Consider the following 22,625-nt stretch of genomic DNA (forward strand, 5'->3'; position numbering starts at 1 on the left):
CATCAGACAATGTATTCACTATCAAGTAAACCTGAAAGAAAATAAAATATTTATTCAATAATTCCAGTAAAACTGGGTTGGAATACAATATACATGTTAGGAATTTAAGTTCCTTAAGGTGGAATCTGCATCGAGTTGAGAATGAATATTCATTCTAAGACAATCTACATAGTTTGAACATCGTCAAGACAAATATATGAATTTCATTTCAATATACAGTAGAGTTTAAACATAACCCACACATACATCCCCTAGTATATATGGCTGGTGCCTCCTCCAAACACCTCTGTAGCGGCAGAGGTAGCACTAGTGTTCTGTCCCAAGAGTAAGCACTTCAGTAGCCACTCATAGGAGAGGTTGAAAAAGGGTTTGTTTTTGCCATCTGTTAAGGTGTTCCTGAGACAGGGCCAGTTAATAAAACCTAACACAGTACTGGAGTTCAACTTGTACTTGTCTTAATGTCACCAGATTGTTAGACCGGGATGTGGAATGCAGGTCACGTACTATAAAAGGCTGCGTTTAGCACAACAGTTCAATCAGTAAAAGGAACAGGTCTCCTGAAAATTCCCTTTAGAATATACTTTCTATAAACTAAAAGTACCACAGAAAGGTCAATTATAAATACAATTCATTCATTCTACTTCATCTTGTCCAGATCTTGCAAATGCAAAGAGAATAGTGAGCCTGAGGCTAGTTTTCAGTGTTTAGCATTTCAAGGCTCATTTTCTCAAAATAGCAGTTTTCAGTTTTCCTTTCAAATTATGAGTTAAAAATTACATTCATAGTGCCTGCTGCCACCCGAGCCCTCAATAAAATCTTAACACAGGACCACTACACTTGCATTATGGAATTTCCCTGACACCAGCATTTAGCCCATTCTAAAACTTCCCACCTGAACTAGCCTGACAGCACAATACACTGCCTCTGGCTCTGCACCTCTGTTTCCACCTGTGTATTTTCACAGAAGCCCAACAAAGATTAGCTGAAATATTCACACAATTGTTTTTCAAAACAATTTATTGCATCATATTTGGTACCTTGTGTTTGACAACAAAAAGGAAATTACATCTGTAACTGCAGGAAAAAGAAGCTGGTCTGTTATTGGAAAAAAAAAAATCTTGGGCCCTTTAAAAATTACAAAGTCTTGGGCTTGCCTGAAACAACTGAGCAAGAAATATATTCTTAGAAATGTAGGGCTTCAAGTATTACAAACCTGTGACACTGTGGAAAAATTCCAGAGGTATCTAAACTGCAGCACTTTTTTCTGCATATCGTGAACAAGGCCTGCTGAGGTTTTTATCTATTAGTCTCTTGATCAGTCATAGAATGGTAGTCAGGAGTTCTGCTCTTTAACTTCAAGCCATGGTAGATTTTCTTTTTTCACTCTTGGGTGAAAAAATTCATGCTTGCTAATTAGTTGGTGCCACATCACAGTGCATTTGGTTCTTGCATTACAGTTTTAACAAGTTTGGCCAAAACAATGCTGAAAGGCCTGCATTGTTATTTTAGTTCTTCAAGTTTCAGTTAAAATTGAGATTGTTCCAACTGGTTCCTTCAGTTAAAAACTGTGGTACAAGAACACCAAACTGATCGTGTACAGTGAATTTTGGAAACACAACAAGCATACTGAACACCCTCGAGGTCTCATAATTCTGCTTGGTATCTCTACATCCCAGCTTCTACAACATCAAGCATCTGTTGTAGTTTCTCTGTAAATAGTGATTCACATTGCATACTTCCTATGGTCAGATTCAACCCCGTAACAAAATCAGTCAGATGCTAAAGCCCCAACAACTCTTTGTGCTCAGTGAAAGAATCCAGTGCTAAAACAGCATTTCTGCTGTCTGAGATATAGTAAAATCTCACAAGACAAATTTAAAGTAATATTTCTGCCACACACCTGCTTTGTTAGCTGTAACAGCCTCCAGAGTTTATATAAATTAGTTTAAAAACATGGGTGGGTAGGTAGGAATAGAATAAGGTATCTTTTTTATCCCCTCAATTTTAGCAGCTTTTAATTTCTTAAGAAACTGAACCTATATCCTGTAGTATGTTAGATATTTTATATATACTTTTTCAGCAGGATAAAAAACGTAAAACACTATTTGAAGGCAAGAACATGTACTCTTCTCATTCTGTGTAAGTTAGAGCAATGCAGCAGGTGCGTGACAAAAATATTATACACTAGATATGGTCCAAAGTCATTCCATTTGCTTGTTTTATGATGTTCAAATTTCATTGGCCAGTTCTTCAGTTTCTGCAGAGCTATCTCCATTAACTGTGATCTTCATATCCTCTTCATATCCAGGAGGCATGAAAGCCAAAGCGTAAGGGAAAAGCTTATGACAATTTGCTCTATAAACTTCAGCAGCTTCTTTACAGTCTCCTAGGCTACCATCAAACAAGGCTTCTAATATCTCCATACATGTCTAAATAAAGGAAAAAGGTCATGTTATAACTTATCAAAAAAGTTTTTACTGTGAATTTATTAGGTATTTCATTATCAACAGTTCCAAAAAAAAGGCATATGTACATATTTAAGATAACAAAATATTGACTCCCACATATGCATACATTACATTAGAATTAGTTTCTTCAGAATTGCAGGTTTTATATAAAAGGGTGACTATATTAACAGGTTTAGGACTAAGGTTGGACAAGCAAGCTGCATAAGGTGCTACAATATTCTCAGCAAATACTCAACCCTAGGTGGCAACTTGCCCCCACCTAGGCTGGCCCTGTGTAAGTCAGATTTTACATGCCAATAGCAATTACTGCACTTAAGCCTTTTAGTTTTTTTGGAGACCTAAAACAAGTTGGCAAAATCGAACAAACATTGTTTTTCAACACTTTATTAAAAAGAACCTTAATGTGTATCTAATAACTAAGCAGGAGAGAGGGTCTCAAACTTGAAGGAAATACAATTTGTCCATGAAAATTGATAAGTCTTTCAACTAAACCCCTAAGTAGGTCTGTTGCTTCTATTTTTAAATGATTCATGGTAACTTGTATTTCTCATGTTTTGTTTCACCTTTTCACTTTGAAAACATGGTAGAGTTTCCAGATATATAATACCCTATAAACTCTGCCAGTCTAGAAAGGCTCTAATCAAAATGATGCATTAATTAGCAACCAACAATTTTTCTTTCTTAAAGATATTTCCTTCATTTGCTCTTAAGAAATATATTTAACTATCTTTCAGGAGGTACTTTTTTATCTGGCCATTTATCACATGAAGTAGCTGTCCTTTGTTTTCTGTCTAAACTAGAATCTACATTTTACAACCTACCCATATTATCTTGTACTCAATCCCATGTTACAAGCTATGAAATGAGTATTCTAATTTAACTCCTCATAAATACATCTTAAATATGTCAGAATCTTCAGAGACCGCTGCTTGCTCATAAATGCACAGATATAAATTGAAATCCACAATCAACTATGGCATGTATATATGATTTTAGAAAAACATTATTTCTAAAAGCAAATCACTGTAAGTAACAGACATAACTTTAGTCCCTGAATGCCACATGGCCTGCTGTGCACTGTGCATCATGCATACACACAGTCCTAAGTACAGGGAAGGGAAGGGAAGCTTCTGACATGGCTTCATACTGGTTTGGAAAACAGTATGCATAAATTTAAAAAATGATCTGGTGAAAATTATTCTTTTGATGAAAAAGAAAAAGAAGTCAGGTCCTCTTATACAAAATATGAAAAACATTACCTGGAGGTTCCTGTTGGTGAGGGATTCGTCAAGTGTTGTTGCCAACTCTACAGCTCGCTTCTGACTAGAAGGATCTAAATAATATACCATTTTGGCAGCTAAATGAGAAGAAAAAAGGGAATTATTCTTATTCAAGGTAAATCCAGTATCTTACCCTCTTTTCATTCAAATATAAAATGCAAGGTATATGTACACACAGAGTGTGGCACTTTATTAGAAAAATGAGAATAGCCATCTGAATCACTGTTTTTAAAAAAATCCTGAGAGGATAGACCAGAATTAGCCTAACTGTCCAAATCAGGAAATCAGGAGAATGATTAAGGTAAGAAGGACTCTGAAGAAATACCAGTATTTAATAATATTTTTGTGTTTGGTGGGACCATGGATAGTTTTTTTCTTTCTAAAATGAGAGTTATTTGGAGTTGAAAGGAAGACCCCATTAAATGTGTGTGTGTTAGAAGGGAGGGTACATGACTGACAGTGCAAGCCAAAAAACTGAATTCAGAATTCTACAAAGGCATACAAAGTTTCTGGGCTTCTTAAGCCTAGTATTTTAAAAGCACTCTACTGAAGTCACTACCCACATAGTCCCATCAAGTTCAGACTTTGGCTCACTAACCCTTGTCAGATGACCCTTGCCCGTAAGATAAGTTTCAGGTGTTTACAGTATCAATTCTGGTATCTTACATAAGCATGAGAAATGGAAGATGACAATCACGTTCAAGTGAATTTCAAAAGTACACTGATGGGAGAAAGAAAAGAAACAAAGTTCCTCCTCCGTTGTATGTGATGTTTAAAGCTAAATTCAGTTGTCTTGCTTCTTTGTAATGCCAATGCAGAACTAGGAGACTCTTCTGGTCTTTGTTCATGGGAATGATCTTGTCTAAGAAATTAAAAAATTTAAAGGAAGCATATATAAGATGCCTGTTTTCATGAGTTTAAAATGAGACATATACACATTGTCTCTTCCATGCAAAACAATGTGTAACCTTGTTACTGATCCATTAAAATAAAAACTGAAGTTGTTTCAGAAGGTTATAATAAAGATAAAGAAATTACCTGATAATCTGTGTGGCAATGAATCAGAATTCCTTTTCAGAAAAGTTTCATTGAAATTCTTTGGATTTGTTGCTCCAAAAAGACGATTCATTTCTTGTTTTAATACTGTTCTAACTGTATCAGGTAAATCTTTACTTTCACACACTGCTGAATAAATTAAAAACAAACTCTCTTAGCAGTTACTCTGATAAAGTTTGTAGGAGTTAAAAAATTATCTACTTGAATGAGGTCAATGAAACAAAGCAATTATATAGAAAGACTAGATGAATGTACTGACAGTTCAACACTTAAAGAGCTTACCTATATAAAATTAAAGACTGTCAGCAAAATAATGATTTTCTAAAGGCATTCAAAGATATTTCATTGATAAGATGATTAACCCAGAAAAGATCAGAAAGCAAAACAGATGATGAAAGAGGTAGTCCCATAGCCATCTATATGCCCCTAGGGCCTGCCCCCCTCAACTTTAAAGGGAATCTACAAAACAGCGGCTTTGCCAGCACCTACCTGGGAAATTATGCCACAGCAAATATACAGTGCCAAAGACAGCAAAATATTCCTTACCCTCTCCATCTTCTTCTATATCCAAGTAAGGCATACAAGTTTATCAATTCCAAGAGAACACATGGTTGACTTCATTGACCTTTCTTTTTAGGGGCTACTTGAACTGAGCTATAACTCCAAAGGACCAACAAAGATTTAAACTATAATGAATACACTGTGGTCATATTTCCAGGCTTTGGGATTTGGAGATGGAAAAGCTGCCCCTCAACCTCTGTGGACTAAACCTAGTTAGGCTTCTTTGTTCGCTACCATTTTTGATATAGAGAAACAAGTCTGGAGCTTTGAGCAAGATAGACCAGGTATGGATCTAGGCTTGGACAAATCATAACCTCTCTGAACCTATTTCTTGATCTGTAAAACTGAGGTGGTATCTAACCTAGAAGGATCACAATCAGGACAATTTACATTCAATAAATTACAGTTACTAATTTTATCACAGATTGAAAACAAAAACAGATTTTCCTTATGGTTAGGAACTGTGGTGGCAGCTTTCAAACTTTGACTACAATCAAATATTTGTACTCTGATGAAAGTGTATTCTATATGCATAACTTATTAAATGAAGCAAAAGTTTCACAGAACACTGACCCCTTACCTTTCTTTGCACAATGTATGCTGTATTTTCTACTTTATTTCTATTTTAGGTTTTAGTGGTAATGACCCACTAAACTGCTTTCATTGTCTCACTAATGGATCACTACCGTAAGTTTAAAAAACACAGAATTCTTTAGTAATAAACATCCAAGAAATATTCCACAAATAATTAGCAACTGAATGACTGATATACCCTCTGTTGGTTAAACAGTATTTCTTCTATCAGTCTGTAGTATTGGGTGGTTCAAAAAAAATAAGCTACCTGTTAAGAAGTTAGCTTCCTTTACACTATGGCTGTACTTTCAACTCGGTTTTAGCAATTTTTATATTATTTTTCAAGGGGGCATAGGAACTTACGGAGAACAGAAAAGTTGTCAAAATAGGTTATAGCCATTATAATGAACATTATGTCAAAAAAAACAGGTCTTCTATAAAATATATTATTTCCATGGGCTTGCTGGTTTGCCTGAAATACATTAGGGACACTTTATATGCAGAATGGAAAGTAACTGTATGTACAGTTTGTGTTACAGTTTCTTACAGGGAGCTGTTAAGCTTTTCATGTTTTTCATCACCTTCATGAACTTGTTAAGCAGTAACTCAGGTTAAATAATCTCCCCAGAAAAATCAAAACTGCTTAAAAGAAAAACCACACTATTAAAAACAAATATGTAAATACCTATCAATGGTGTTTGGGATATGAGTACATATTTAAATAACTCCTAACTTCCACTAATAGCTGTTTACAAAAATATTTCCACTAATTCAAAAACGTTTGAGGCCAACTCAGTTTTCTCCCCTCTTCTCATGTAGACTGGAACTGTAATTTCCAGGAAAATGCTAATCACACACACAAAAATTATACTGCAATAAAACAATGTCCTATGAAATTCTGTATAATGCTGTTTTACCTGTACCTTAAGGAAAGGTGGACCCAATGTCACAGCTATTAGACAACGTTTTACTGCTAAACACTAATGGGGGGTGAAATCAATCTAAAAACCTTTGAAAGTGACAAAAACTAACAAAAAAACCCAATAAGTCCTCAGGAAAGTAAAAAGTCTCAGGCTACTCAATTACCTTCCAGGATGTAATAATAAGCCTTGTGACTCAAGGAAACATAACAGTTGATTGGGAGGAGGGGAATAATACCCTCCTCTTAAGGGACTTTTGAGTCCTCTGACATACTAAAATTAAAATAATGTTTGGTTCATGCTATTAGCTTATTAACAGATTAAATTAATTTAGTAACTGCTGTTAACAGTCACAATGAAGAAGGGTGTGATTCTTAGGAACAGGAATTCGCTTAGTTACAGCTGGTATTTCTGTTAATAATTTGGGTAAAAAATGTTCCTATTTTGCATGAGATAATGCCTACTCATGACCACATTACAGTACACAACCTACTAAATGATCACCACTCCAAATGGCAAAACTAGATAAATGAGCATATTAACCAAGGTTTTTTTTGGGAAATACATTAACTACAGAAGAAATATAATCTGCAGATGAAAGAAAAAGAAGAAATGAGTTTGTACAAATGACAGAGAAAACTGATAAAAGATTCAGTATAGGTCAGGGTGGCCAAATAGTACTAATTTTAAAAGCATATAGAGGAATAAAACAATTGAATACTTAAGCTTCTATCTTTTACTTAGCACTGACCAGAATTGTAATTTAAATTGCTTTAAATCACAACAGCTTTTTAAAACAAAGCAAGGTGGAAAACTTGAAAATGGTACCAAATCATCCTCATAATTAAAAGGAGGAGAGGAACAGCCTACATAATAAATGGCTTCGTGTAACTGATATTAATAACATTGGTAGCATTAACACCATGGAGATTTAGAATGTGCCCACAACCATGGTAATGAATATTCACTTGGAGAAGTTTCTAGAGCTAATGAAATAGCTGTTGAATTGTTTTTTTCCTTCTATATTTCCCAGAAAGGTTTTGCAAGGATTTCCTTGTAAAGGGATTACTACAATGTAACTTAACATGACAAATGTGCTCCTGAAAAATTACTTCAAAGTTAAATCTTTTGAAAAAAGCAAATATATTAGTTAAAGGAACCCTGTGAGGTATAAAAAGGATGCCCTTATTTTGTCTTTCTGTCGTTTCACAAATTCCTTTTCGTACAAATCTGTAGTTAACAAAGGTAAGAAGCAGTCTACCCAACTTCCTGAAGGTTTTTAAAAGAGGCAGTGCATCTTTATCACTCCAAATTATCACTGCTTCCATTGTCTAAATTCAGTCAAAATTAAGGATTACTTTGTAAATCTTTCCTTGACAATGAAGTCAGTAGGATACCTGGAGCAATGGGCATATAGCTAACATGGACACACAGTAATTCTAACTTTTACATCAGGACCATTCTGCCTTTGTTCCTCTGAAGTCCATGAGCATTTTTATTTTCTGAAACAACTATTCCAAGAAAAGTTATATGTTCATCATTTCACATACTCATTTTAAGCAAATAATTTAAATATGCCACTTTTAGTTCTTATTACAAAGTAAAGTCCCTAACTCTATAGGACTATTAAACGTACTACCTTTCAGGAAAGAACTGACTGTATAAAAACAAAGCAAGTATGTCAGTTTGAAAGCAATTAAAGTGCACTCCATCCTTATTAAGAATGGATTGAAACTGTTATTTCTAGGCTTAATTTTGATTCACAACTTCAAGATTTTTTAATACAGAGACTAAAAAGAAATAAACACTTTTATTTCCTCTCAACAAAGCAATTCTTTCTTCTATTTTCTATACTGTGGTTATATTATTTCTTACTTTCAGAACTTAAAAAATTGAAAAACATTTCTGTGATTCAGTTTCTGTAACAGGAATTACTTTTTAGGCAAGCATAAATATAATTTAAGTAACACCTGACTTTTTCTTAGACATCAAAACAATGTTCTTAATTGGGAAAACTTGGCATTTTTTAAAAACTGATGGGAGTGCCTAATTTAATCTCATTTTTATATAATGTATACATTCATAAGGGGCTGAGTATTTAGCAATGAGATAGCTAATTTAACAGTATTTCCAAATTCTGCAAATTGTTCTATTAAAGATTCAATTTCTCCTTCTCTAGTCACTTTAAAATCAAAACACTATGTGACTACAGGAGCACTTTATTCTAAATGTTAAGCTCTTGTAGTAGAAAAAACAATACAAAGACCTGGGCTCTCATCTCTATTATCTATTATCTATTATCTATGGTACCTTGAATAAGTAATTTCATTTTTTAGGGTCCCCGATTTCTCAACCGTAAAATGAGAGATAATTAGCATAAAATTCCACCTTTTTTTAATTCTCTAGCTCTACTTCACACTATCTGTACAATTCTGTAGCTCACATTTTACACAGTCAACTATGATTGTTTTAAAGTTCTTTTTAAGCTATATTTAGTAACAAAAATTTTATGACTCAAAGAATTGTACTAGAGACAGAGATAACTAGTCAATTTTAATGAGAATCTTCAATTTAGAACAATTTACTAAAAAATAAAAAGCTTTACATAATGAAATATAATTCAAAACTTCAACTTACAAGTAACTTTTTAGAAACAGAAACAAGGGTGATTCTCAATAAGGTGGACTGAATAATTCTATGTCAAAAGTAACAGTTTGGGCTTTAAAATAAAGACTTTCTTCACAAAGAAAAAAACCCTGCCTTCCTCCTTACATAATTTAATTAGCAACAGTTTTTAAATGATTGCATTTTTATGAAAGACTTATACAGATCACTGACACAGGCACTATCAACTACTGTAATCAAATACTTAAGTAATGGAAAACAAAACATACCAGTACTAAAGAGTCGAATCATACACTCATGAAGCCAAGGATGACTAGAATCAATAGCAAATGCCCTCTTTACTGATTGTAGCATCAAAAGAAACTTTTCTATAAAAAGAAAAAGATATATTTTGGTCATTTGATAAAGTAAGATGCCCTCCCTTTAGAGGACTAAGACTTTTACAAGTAGAGAAACTAATTAGAGTCAATCATACCTGAACTGCAACATATGACTAAACCAAATGATTTCTTCAGATTAGAAACATTAGCTAACATTTTCCACAAAACATTCTTCAAAAGAAAGTTTTATCAAGTATTAAGAATTTAAGACAGCTGAACCATATTGGAACTTACACCATATATACAAAATTTGAAGCCAGTTTGTTTCGTAGCCTCTTTAATCACCCAATATTTAGAAAACTTCATTGTTTTTACGCTTGAAATTACCCTTGCTTGCATTTTTTAACATGTGAAGTGGTTTCTCCCAATTGCTCCTCTCCTGTCTGTCTCTGGTACCTCCTCTCCCTCAAAAGATACAGAATTCACTGAGGTTATGCTTTTAGTCATTTTCTAATCTTTCTACTGTGCTACCCACCACCATGTACTCTCTACGTTTCCCAAGCTTCAGTAGTACTTCCACCAGTTGAATGGAAGTTTGCATCTGAATACTCACTAAACTTCTAAGTCTCATCTATAACCACTTCTTTGTTAGACTTCTGTAATTTGGTATCACTCTCCAAATATCAAAATTCAAAGCCTGAGGTTTCTCTATTTCCTTTTTTACTCCCAACACTGAGGGAGCTAAAAACACTGCCATGCTCTTTGCCACTGCCCATTTCACAATGCAGCAGTGGACTCCAAATGCTGGAGAGCCAGCCCTTCACAGGTCAGAACACAGCCAAGGAGCCAACTGAATGGAATTTCAATTACCCTTCCCCACTTTAAGTAGAACACCTTTTTTTCCCCATACTTTTGAGATTCCATTTAAGAATATGTGTTAAAACAGGAGTTGTATTAACTGTTAAAAAAAAAAAAGTAAATTACTGGACTACTTTTTCAACTTATTTTCCAAATAACAACATAATCATTATATAAAATAGAAAATATAGTAGAAATATTTTCATAACTCAAATTCCATCAAAAGGCAATGTTATCTTTTACTCTCTCTCTTCCTGGCCACTTTTCTATTTTACATACCCATGTAATTACCTTAATAAAGATTAAAGTCAAATTACAGTTAGTTTTATATCCTATTGTCAAGCAGTGTTATATAGCAGCTCTTCCCAATATTACTACTTTTGATAAACATGATTTTTTTTAATGGATACACTATAGAGGTATCATTTTAGTAGGATAATTATACTGTTTGGAGTCTTCTATCAGATTTTACTAGATTCTCTTTCCCTCAATACACATCATTTTATTGCTAGTAATATACTTTTTTTTCCCAATGAACCACTTGGGTTACATCAATTCAATAAGATAAAATCTTAGTGTCTACTATATATAGTCTAAGCATTCTAAATATAGCAACCAAGACTCTTCACATACCTTTTACCTAACTCAGGCAGCAGAGACTACCTCAACAGTATTTACATATACTTGTGTTTTCTTAACGGATCCTCTTTCCTTCTATTCATATTTTCTTTTACAAATATGATCCATCCTTCAAGATATACCTCAAGCACTGAATTTTCTATTTATAAAAATAGCTAATAGCTAACATTTACTTAATTCTTACTGTGTGTACTAGTCACTATTCTAAGCTAGATATATGTATTAATTAATTTTATCCCTGCATGGTAATTACTGTATTTGGCCTTAACCCTAGTTATATATGTGTATTTATCACTGATTTTGATGTCCTAGAAGAGGTAATCATAGTATTGTACCTCCCCACAACATTGTTACATAGCACGCATTTCTGTGAGGAAGATGCATTGGCATTTGCCAAAAAACAACTTCTACAGTGGTGAGGTTAATAGACTTGGGTAACTATATCTAAGAAATACAGTGATCAATTTTTATCAGGGCCACTATACCCTAATCGCCTACCTTTCCTAAAGTAAATCTCAAAGGCAAAAAGATGAGTTTCTATCTTGTTCTTCACCAAGTTCTTCAACGGTGTTAAAAATTTAATAGCTTCTTCCAATGGAGTTTCAACCTAACAAAAATAAAAGATATTATACAAATGGAAGTAAGATTTTGGGGGGATGTGATATTACTCTATTAATGACACTTTTTTAAAAATCACTTACCCATCACCCAGAAATACACTGTCATATTTTAGCCCTCCATAATCTAAAGTAAAGGAAATATTACCTCTAGAACTCTTCTGGTTTTTAACCATAGAGATTACATTATCTCTGGATAGAAACTATCCAACAAGTAAGGAAAAAGATAAAACAGAACAAGGGAAAGAAAGCTAGTAAGAGAAACAGTTAAGATAGCTGAGGGGGAAAAAAAAGTTAAGAGGGAATGTGAAATAGGATGGAGAGGTAAGAAGAAAACTATAGAGAACATTATAAAATGAGTAAATGTTCTTTTAAAATTCAAAGTGAAGTGTAACCAAGCTATTTTAAAAAGTACAATATACACTGCCTTGCTTCATTCCAATACAAATTCTATAGAGACCGGTGTTTATTCAAATGCTATACTAATGGTGAGATGGCATTTGAAACGTTTTATATTAATGGTACTTCGTCTCTATTACACCCTTTATTAATTATATAAATGTCATATTAATTATATATTTTTAATCATTACTGGGCAGGTATAATGTTTACTACATAATTGGCCACCTTTATACTCCTAGACTGAGTATTTAGATAAAACTATTCTCTGTAGAATTAGACTTGGGGTGGATTATGATTGTGCATTGAGTCCCCTGTACAGAATTTTATTGTTGTTAACTGTTAACAACCATTTGATCAATAAATATGAGAGATGCCCTCTCAAAAAAAAAAAAACTATTCTCTGTAGACTGGGATGGTGGTGGGGAACACCACCATATTTATCAGAAAGACACTGAATATCTGGGTTCTATAATTTGCCTTCTCTCATCATAGGAACAGTAAGAATTTACTCTCCATGGAATTTGGTTTTACCATAGCTGTCCTGCCCAACATGCCCCTATCAGTACAGTAACTGTGGCTTCACTAATATATAATCTAGACAAGGAAGTTATTTCACAGCATTAAAAAACAAAAACAATAACCACAATGTTGCTCATGTGATATTAATGATAACAAAAAAAAAAAAAAAAGAAAGTAAACCCTTGTAACAAGCCAGTTAACTTGCTGTAAATTCTAAGCATAGGACACTTTTTAAAACAAAGTCATAGCATTTATAAGACTTGAGAACTCAAAAGTTATAATCTGATTGTGACCTACCTCATTGTATAGCCCTGATTTAATTCTTAAAATAAAAGTATCAAGCTATGGCATTTTTATACTATAACTTATTTCATTATTTGATTAACATCACGACAAAAGACTGCTATACAAAATTTAATTTTTCTCAAGCAATGATGAAATTTGGCAATAAAGTATTCTTTAAGGTTTTCAAAAAAACAAAACAAAACAAAACAAAAATACAAAGAAAAACACATATTAAGTGATGTGTATGGGATTTACCTTGTACTAGTATGTAAAGCAGCTGGCATTATTCCTGAAGGATACATGCTCTAAATCAGAAATCAATATATGGCACTGTCACTCTAATAGCTGTAGATACCAAGAGATAGAGGAGAAAATAGGGACCCTCATAAATATGCCTTTCTCACATATTTATAAATATTTTTATTCTTATTCTCATGATTCTATGTTCCACTATGTTGGAATGTGTGGTATACAGGGGGAGAAATGTCTACCAAGGAAGGGTAAAGAACTGGAAACTGCAGCTGCCACCCAGCTCTATCAAACTTATCATGCCTTAAGGGATAGACTGAAATGAGGGTAACTGTACTGACCAGGGTAATTTGCCATCAGGGAGATATGACTGCTCATACAAAATGGAAACAACAAGGAATACAGGGAAGTCGAATCAATGCAAGCATTATACTTACTGAAATCAAGTACTTGAATTTGGTGGGGGTGGGAAATAAAAATTCATTTTGTCTGCAATTCTAAAACATAAGAACGTATGCCCCCATAGGAAATCTAGATCTGCTGCCCCTACATGTTTCTATGTGCCTCATAGGTAAGATTCTGTCAGGCTAAATCTATGTGTTTAGATATATGTACATGACCAAAATAAAGTTAACTACATTCTACATTTACATGTACATAGTACAATACAGTGTTATATATACAAAAACATATAAGAAAGGATGAGACTAAAATCAGTACTTCAAGACAAAAAATATTTTTTGTATAATATATATATATAAAATCAAAACTGCCCTGAAAAATTCCTGAAGTTATTGTAAAGACAGACATAAAGACAGATGAGTATATATTATCACTAGTTAGAACTATGTGTATGAAAACCATGTATTTAAGCACCAAAATCACAATCACTGTAGCAAAAAGTCCACATTATGAAAAGGCATACGAGAACTGAGATGAATTCAAATGGCGGCTGCGTCTCCCCATCTCATACTCAGCTGGGGTCCTATGCTCACTAAATGGAGAATTGGACGGAATTTCCAGCATTACACATACTCTTTTCTGTCTCTCTCTCAAAAAAAAATTACATTCAAAGATCTGAATTTACTTAAGTGAAACAGCAGTAGAATGGAACTTCATTGCGTTAATAGGCAATTAAGACATCTGCAAGGACAATTTTGACCAAATACAATTTTTAAATTTACCTGCTGACCTGAAATCTAATCCATGTATTAAGATACACTGTAAAGGAGTATATCTCCCTGCACTCCCAGAATAGCAACAAGAACTTTCTAACTATTACACCTTATCACACATTATACTATGGACCCAATCCCCCAATAAAGGAACATGTTTGAACACAATAGGAAAAACAATCCAGCCTGAGATGAATGCTGACTGAAGGCAAGGATGAACACAGGATGGGTGGCACATGAGGGAACTCATAAATACTAACTACTGTTTCATGGTAAGCTGGAGAAAAAGCAATCACGGCTTCCAGCAAGACTTCAGATTTATACTTAGCTAACTGAAGAGTAAACTCACTAACTAAACCTCTTCCTAATTTTCCTTTTTCCTTCTAAACTGGAATTACTGATAACTTAATAAAGCTTTATTTTGTATTATACATATAATTATGAACTAGTGACCCTAGATTTACCTCTTACCACATGGAATAATGCTAAAATATAAGATCACAAAAAAGCAACTATAGATTGTAGATTCAGACTTGGCAGACAGCTTTTAAAAGAGCCTACAATGCCACTCCTGGTTAAAGACAGCTTGGTGTAACCTGGCATTGCTATCACATTGAGGACAGGCTTAAGTGTGGATGCTATTAGATTGGGGCCATTGTGGAGATAGTTATCCTTGGAAGAGAAGGGTGTTATGTGCCTAGTGGGTAAGAATAGTACACAATGAAGAGCAGTTCATGAAACTGGGTGCTTTCCACTACGTTCCTTCCAAATAAAGCACTTTCTGTAGGCATTATTTTATTCTGAGACTCTACAACCCTCTGGCTACAAATTAAACCAAAACTTGACTTCTAGCCCCGAAGCAGCCATTATAGGCTAGACACAAGGAAAACCCAAGAGTCTACAAGGGGGCCTAATACAAAAATTCTGCTCTGTGGGGGTAGTCTTTATTAGACAGTGACTAAACAATCCAAACAGATCTACTCTTTAAGAACTATGATGCAAGACATAAAGAGTTACAAAGGAAAAAAGTAATTAAGAAAGTCATGTGATAGAGAGAAAGCACATAGAAAGAATGATGGTGGCAGGTAAGTGGTGACAGTGGTAAAAGTGGCAGAAATAAAGAAAGCTGATGCACAAAGATGGAAAGCCCTGCAGGTTGGTATCATCCCTGAATAATTTTGCAATTCTCCATGAGGACTGAAAAGTCAATTTTCTGTGTTTTCCTCACTACCCTGTATATTCTCCCAATAAATTCCTGACAATAAAAAGGTAGTTATTTTTGTTCCTAGAAGGTAACAGTTATTTGGTAAAAGCTGTCAATATATCCTTGTGAAATCCAAACTAGATGTCTCAATGGTTCTTAAATAGTTAACACTGCTATAAGATACTACTCTCCATCTTCTCTGGTATAATTCTAAAACTATTTTCCAACTTTATTTATTAGGTGTTACAGTCTTCCTTAGTTATAAAGGAGTCACTGATTTGGAATTTCTATTTATTAGTGAGGCTAAAACTGAACTCTAAGGCAGTGTGCTTCCTATACTGCTTTAATGTAATAAACTATGTAAGTACTTTCATGGAGTAGGAGGGCATCAGGGGCCAGAAGAGAAGTACATAGGTATGTTATTAATCAATATAGTTCAAGTGATAATGAATACCTGGTGTCAGCCTAATGGTTAAAAATGGCAGGTAAGAATTTGGCTAACGGGACAATATTTAGGGACTTTTAAGATCTTAGGTTCAAATGGCAAAGTTCAATTAAAAAAACTGTAAATATAACAGAATTTCTATACACAAGTAAGAACACACTTTTTAACAAGCTCAATTTAGCCTGGCATGAAAGTTTGCATGTTATTACTTGTAAGGCACTACATTTTTTACACATACATTTTCTCTAGTCCTAACATCTCTGCTTAGGAAGGATTTTTCCTAGTCCCACTTTATAGATGAGGAAACCATCAGAGAGGTTAGACACAGTGTCCAAGACACACAGTGAAGTCTAAGAGCTGATGTCTGTGGACCCAGATCAGAGTGACTCAAAAGCCAAACTTTTTCTGTTACTATACCAGATTACTCTGAATCAGGGTCATTATTAAGTTTAAACATAATATATGATTATATGATCAGGAGGAAAAAAAACTAAAAATTGTAATGATTTTTCACTCTGGTAACTGTAATCAAATTGGTTTGAAAAGATTATAAAATGACAAAAGCTATACATGGAATTTCACTCAGTTGTGCTAAGTAAGCCCTGTTAGTACCTTGGCCAGTTTCTCTGGGATAAGTTCCTCTTTTGGACCTCCAATTTCCTCATCATCATCATCCTTCTTCTTTTTCTGATTTCTTTGCTGCTTTTCTTTTTCTGCATTTTTTTTCTCTTCTTCTAACTGGGCTTTCTTTTGAGCTCTTCTTTGTTTATTACGTAGTTTCTTTAGCTCTTTGTCAGACATGTTTGCTGTAAGAAAAGTGTTAATTAATGAAATTACAAGCACAGTGATCAGATTAGTAATGATCAATTAATACTATTTAATATTCCCATATAAACTCTCATAAAAAATACTGTATGTTATACATGTTCATGTGCTCATGTGTACCTAGCCTTTTAATGGTTCCACATTTGATAGAGGACACTATAATCTTCTCAAAAAAATTTTTTTGAACCCAAGTAGAGACCTGGTGCTGCAACAATAGCAAAGAATAAAAGCACAGAAGTTCCTCCTATAGCATTAAACTACTTGCAATTCTAGGAACGTAACAAATTGTTTCATATCTCTGTGGCTTTGGACTATGCTTTCTCTTAGTTATGCCTTCTCTAACCTTGTCAACAGTTAATCATTCTCTTAATACATATTTGCTTGTTGCAGTATTTTATTATACCTGTTTCTCTTTTAGACCTGTGAGCTCCTTGATGCAAGAAACCTTGTCTTATTTGTCGTCTTTGGATTCTCAGGGCCTAATAGCATACCAAAACACACAGGAACACCCAAATATTTGTGGATAGAATAATGAATAACTTCAGGTAAACTTAAAATGTGACAATGAACTTAACAGATCTTGAGAAACAAACTATGGAATGCCTCAAAAAAAAAAAAAAGGACTCGAAATTACTGACCAATATTCTGTGATAAAGAGAAAAATCTATGTTGTTTAGACTTCAAGCAATAAATCTGAAAGCTATGTGTTCAATCAACATTATTTGGATAACACTTGTTAACACTGAGAAATGAAAAGTTATTCTAAAATACACCACCATTGTGGTATGGAGTATTATTCAGCCATAAGAAGAAAACAAATCCTACCATTAGCAACAACATGGATGGAGCTAGAGGGTATTATGCTCAGTGAAATAAGCCAGGTGGAGAAAGACAAGTATCAAATGATTTCACTCATCTGTGGAGTATAAGAACAAAGCAAAAACTGAAGGAACAAAACAGTGGCAGACTCACAGAACCCAAGAATGGACTAACAGTTGCCAAAAGGAAAGGGACTGGGGAGGATGGGTGGGAAGGGAGGGAGAAGGGGAATAAGGGGCATTACAATTAGCACACATAGTTGGCGGGGTGGGGGTGGCACGGAGAAGGCAGTATAACACAGAGAAGACAAGTAGTGACTCTATAGCATCTTACCACACTGATGGACAGTGACTATAATGGGGTATGTGGTGGGGACTTGATAATGGGGGGAATCTAGTAACTATAATGTTGCTCATGTGACTGTATATTAATGATACCAAAATAAATAAAATAAAACAAAATACACCAGCATTGTGGTGATTTTAAAATACACCCACAAATTCTTCCCTTCGAAAGGTAGAACTTATTTCCTCTTTCCTTAAATGTGGGATATAATTATTGACTTACTTCTAATGAATAAAAATTACATGAAATTCAAGATGAGGACATAAAAGCTCTGTGGATTACTCCTTGTTTCTCTTAGATCACTCACAGGAAGGCACCTGCCATGCTGTGAAGAAACCCCAAAAACCTTATGGAAAGGCCCAAATGGCCAAGAACAGGCCTCCGGCCAGCAGCCATCTTAGAAACAGATTCTCCAACCCAAATCCTTCAGATGCCTTGGCTTACATCCTGACTTCAACCTCCTAAGAGACCCTCAGTTCTTCTATAAATCATACAGTTAAGTGGCTTCTGGATTCCTGGCCTACAGAAACTCTGAAATAAATGTTTGTTATTTAAAGATGCTAAGTGTAAGTAATGTGTTATGAAATGACAGATAACCAAGGTAGATTTTGGTACCTGGAAGTGGGGTGCTGATGCAAGAAAAGCTTAAAATGTGGGAGTGACTTTAGAACCACGCAGCGGCAAAAGAGGAAAAGACTTGAAGAAGAGCATTAATGGAAGCTCAAAGAGCTTAAAACTATTAATAGAGGTCTGGATTTTGGAGAAGTTTCAAGTGAGGGTTTAGAGTGAAGCTAGGAACTTGTTACAGTCATGCAGCAGCAAAAATGTTTAGCAACATTTATAAAATGTATCAAATTAACAATGATCTAGCTAGGGGAATTTCCAGTGTCAGTTGCTCCCCCCATGCCCTCCCCCCAGTCCCCACCAAAGTGTTGAAAGTAGCACCTGATTCCTCTTGCTGCTTGTAGTAAAAATGCAAGAGACAGGAACTAATGAAGGAGCAGAGACTTCATGGATCTGAAAATTCTCAGCCTCTCCAGATATGGCTGCTGAGCAAAGATCAAATCCTGGGCAGTGCCAGGAAAATACGGCCAAAGGGAAGGGAAGAGTTGGACTTTAAAATATTTTTGTTAAGACTTCTAACTCAGAAAGATGGTGCCTTAATTACTAGTCACACAAAAGGCTCTCTTAAAAATTTTAAGGGTATGACTCAAACAACAGCTTCTAAGCAACTTAGGAGTAACTGCCCTCTCAGAAAACCTTTAAGTAGACAAAGATATTTGTGCATGTAGATTCTAGTACAATTCACACAAGATCCGTAAAGATTCTAATAGAATTATATGGACAGACATAGCATATGTGGACCAAAAGGAACAGAGAGTATAAAATGAAAAGAGGGCTTCAGACCACCCCAAGCTTTGGAGGCAGATTGAAAAACTACTCAGTTGCAAACAAGAAAAAGGAAAGATGATGGCAGAAGATGATGGCAGATGGAACCAAGAACCCAGAGGGCAGAGCCAAGAGCCATGGAGAATTATTCCTAGGTCAAGTCCTAATCAAAGAACTGCTAACCTGTACCCAACTGGACTTGAGAACAGACATGAACCAGGAACTCCTGTGTGCCCACTGTTTTCCCCTCACCACCCCTTTGTGAATAAGAATATCTACTACAATGGGTGCCCTATTCCTCTCCCATCCTTTTATACTGGGTATGTAGTTGGTAGGTAACTTTAGTTCACAGGATTTTACAACAAGAACTATACTTCAAGAGCTACATTAAAAAACCATACTCAAGAAACCTCACCATACCTGCACCTTATCTATATGACAGCATTCTGACTCTGAACTAATGCTCTAATGAAATAAGACTTCTGGAGGCCTTTGGAGAGGCAAGTGTATTTTGCATGTAAGAATAATGCAAATAAATGGTGTCCAGAATGCAGAAAATGGCAGTTAAAAATGTCCACAAATTCTTTGATTCTCCTCATTCAAGTATAGGTTGCACTTGGTGACTCCCTTCAACCAATTAGAATGATAAGGAAGTTATGGGGCATTTTGTCAAGAGAATAGAACATCAAAGGTTGCAGCTTCTTCCTTGTTCTCTCTCAGGCTAGCTACCGTGTTTTAAGGAACTCAATAATGCTCTAGAATAACTAAGGAATTAAAGCCTCCTGCCAAAGGCCACATGAACAAGCAGTTGGGAAACAGCCCAGTCAAACCTTCAGATGACTGAAGCCCTTGCTAATATCTTAACTAAACAATTTCTTAAGAGACCCTGAGCAAGGGCCATCTAGAGAGATGCTTCTGAATTTCTGATCTATGTGAACAGTTGTTTTAAGCTGCTTAAGTTTGGGGGTCATTTACTTGCAGCAATACATCAACAACTATCAAAAACAAATACCTGTTTCCCTTTTTCCTGGTAAAGAATTCCTTATTACTAAAAAAGAAAATTTCAAACAAGCACCAAAAATCACATTCTGGAAACACAAGACTATGAATGAGTGGCCACATAAATTCTGACCTTTCAATGATTTTTAAAATAATTGCTACTGCTTTTTACTACATACTACAGTACATACATTATTTTATTTAATATTCTCAGTATTAAATAAGATAAATAAAATACTAGAATAAGAGCATAATATTATTTTATATATGAGAAAACTGAAGTTTCAGAGGAAAAATGACTTAGTAAAACAAGGAACAAGCCTAAACTTTGAGGTCAGAGCAAGGTTAAATCCACTTCACTCTGATCTCAAAGTCTAGGCTCTTTTCTTTCTACTGTGCTACTCCAGGGGTCAGCAAACTTTTCCTGTAATGGACCAGATACTAAATATTTTCATCTTTGCAAGCTAAAGGTCTTTGTTGCAACTAAATAGCTGTTGTAGCATGAAAACAGTCATAATATACAAAAAAATGGGCTTGGCTATGTCCCAATAAAATGTTATTTACCAAATCAAACTGCCTTATGAATTTGGCCTACTGGCTAGTCTGTGACCCTATTCTATAATACCTGCCACTTTGAAAGGACTCATGTCAGTTTATAATAATATAGTTATTACCAAACCATAGAAAATTAATACAGAAATTAAGAGTTCAAATCCTATGTTACTCAATTTTGCACTAATTACCAGGATAAGCATTGTTTCAAATTTACATGAATTAGCCACCACTTGTATGAATGTAACAGAGGCTCAGAATTTTAGCTTAGGAGATACCAGAGGAAAATTCTACTATGTTAGAAGATAATATCGCACAATCTTTAAAAAAAAAAAAGTGTGTGTATATGCAAATATATATGTATATACAGAGAAAATAACATCTGAACCTAGACTACTCTGTCCAGCCAAACTAACATACACATAAGAAGGCAAAATAAATCTGGCCATATGAAGCCTCTTAAATTTGCCGAAAAGAAAAAATAAGAAGTGACATATAACTTCTTAACCAAAAAACAAAGCAATTAGAATTGACCCTTGAACACAGGTCTGAACTGTGTGAGTCCACTTATACAAAGATTCTTTTTCAATAAATGTATTGGAAATTACTTTGAGATTTGTGATAATTTGAAAACCTGGCAGACAAACCACATGGCCCAGAAATATCAAAAAATTAAGGAAAATGTATGTCATGAATGCATAAAACATATATAGATGCTAGCCTATTTTATCACTCACTTCCATACAATCAACTGCAGAGTATTAATAACTGTTAAGTTTTTGGGGAGTCAAAAGCTATACGTGGATTTTTGACTGCATGTGGCAGGGATCCAGGGGGCGTTGGCGGGTGGAGTGGGATAGTCAGTGCCCCCCAACCCCCACAATTTTCAAGGGTCAACTGCACCAGATATGTACTATAAATATTAACCTTTACAGTGAACTATCAGAAATAGTACTGTTGTATGAGAAAACTCAATTGTGTTTAAGATTTTCCCACCCCAAACAAACAGTAATCTGTATGTTAAATGCAATTCAAATTAAAAACTTCAACAGAAACTTTCTGGAAGACAAACTAATTCTATAGTTCATACATAAGCAAAAATCTGCATATAAAAATCAAGAAAATTCTGCAGGAATAATGTAAGATTAAGATGAAAAAATACATCATAAGAAGAGAAACCTGTGTACTGGTATCAATACCACATAGTTTTAATGTCTTTATAGTAAGGTTTGATATGCAATAGAACAAGACACCATGACTCCAACCCATCATATTACTTTTTCAGAGTTTAGTTCATGATATAGGTGGCATTTTAAGTAAGTGGAGAATATGACAAAATTACTCAATACTGTTGAAAAATCAACAGTCTACTTGACAGTAAAAAGCCACCTTCAACTTCACATCACATATAAAAATTAACTCCAGATGGCTACCAAGCCAAAAGTAAAAATAACAAAACAAAGGAAACTTAAGATATTTAGGAATATATTTTAAATTCTG

The 22,625-nt window shown here is 34.6% G+C and overlaps 1 protein-coding gene across 6 annotated transcripts in view; it reads right to left on the reverse strand.

Annotated features, from left to right (window-relative positions):
* Positions 1-26: 26 nt before the first annotated feature.
* NAA15 (N-alpha-acetyltransferase 15, NatA auxiliary subunit) overlaps positions 27-22,625 on the reverse strand; it is a 113,467-nt gene continuing 90,868 nt past the window's right edge. For 3 of the 6 annotated variants that reach the window (XM_073237032.1, XM_036998605.2, XM_073237035.1), the window contains 6 exons: positions 16,809-17,002; positions 11,799-11,907; positions 9,753-9,851; positions 4,787-4,933; positions 3,728-3,825; positions 27-2,429 (listed from right to left, as the gene is read on the reverse strand). In XM_073237032.1, coding sequence (XP_073093133.1) covers positions 2,229-2,429; positions 3,728-3,825; positions 4,787-4,933; positions 9,753-9,851; positions 11,799-11,907; positions 16,809-17,002 — 848 coding nt within the window. In that variant the 3' untranslated portion in view covers positions 27-2,228. Of the gene's footprint in view, positions 2,430-3,727; positions 3,826-4,414; positions 4,611-4,786; positions 4,934-9,752; positions 9,852-11,798; positions 11,908-16,808; positions 17,003-22,625 lie in introns of all 6 variants that reach the window. The other 3 variants (XM_073237034.1, XM_036998606.2, XR_012131563.1) reach the window with 2 other exon arrangements.

Source organism: Manis javanica, chromosome 5 (assembly GCF_040802235.1).
Source record: "Manis javanica isolate MJ-LG chromosome 5, MJ_LKY, whole genome shotgun sequence".
NCBI classification, from domain to species: domain Eukaryota; kingdom Metazoa; phylum Chordata; class Mammalia; order Pholidota; family Manidae; genus Manis; species Manis javanica.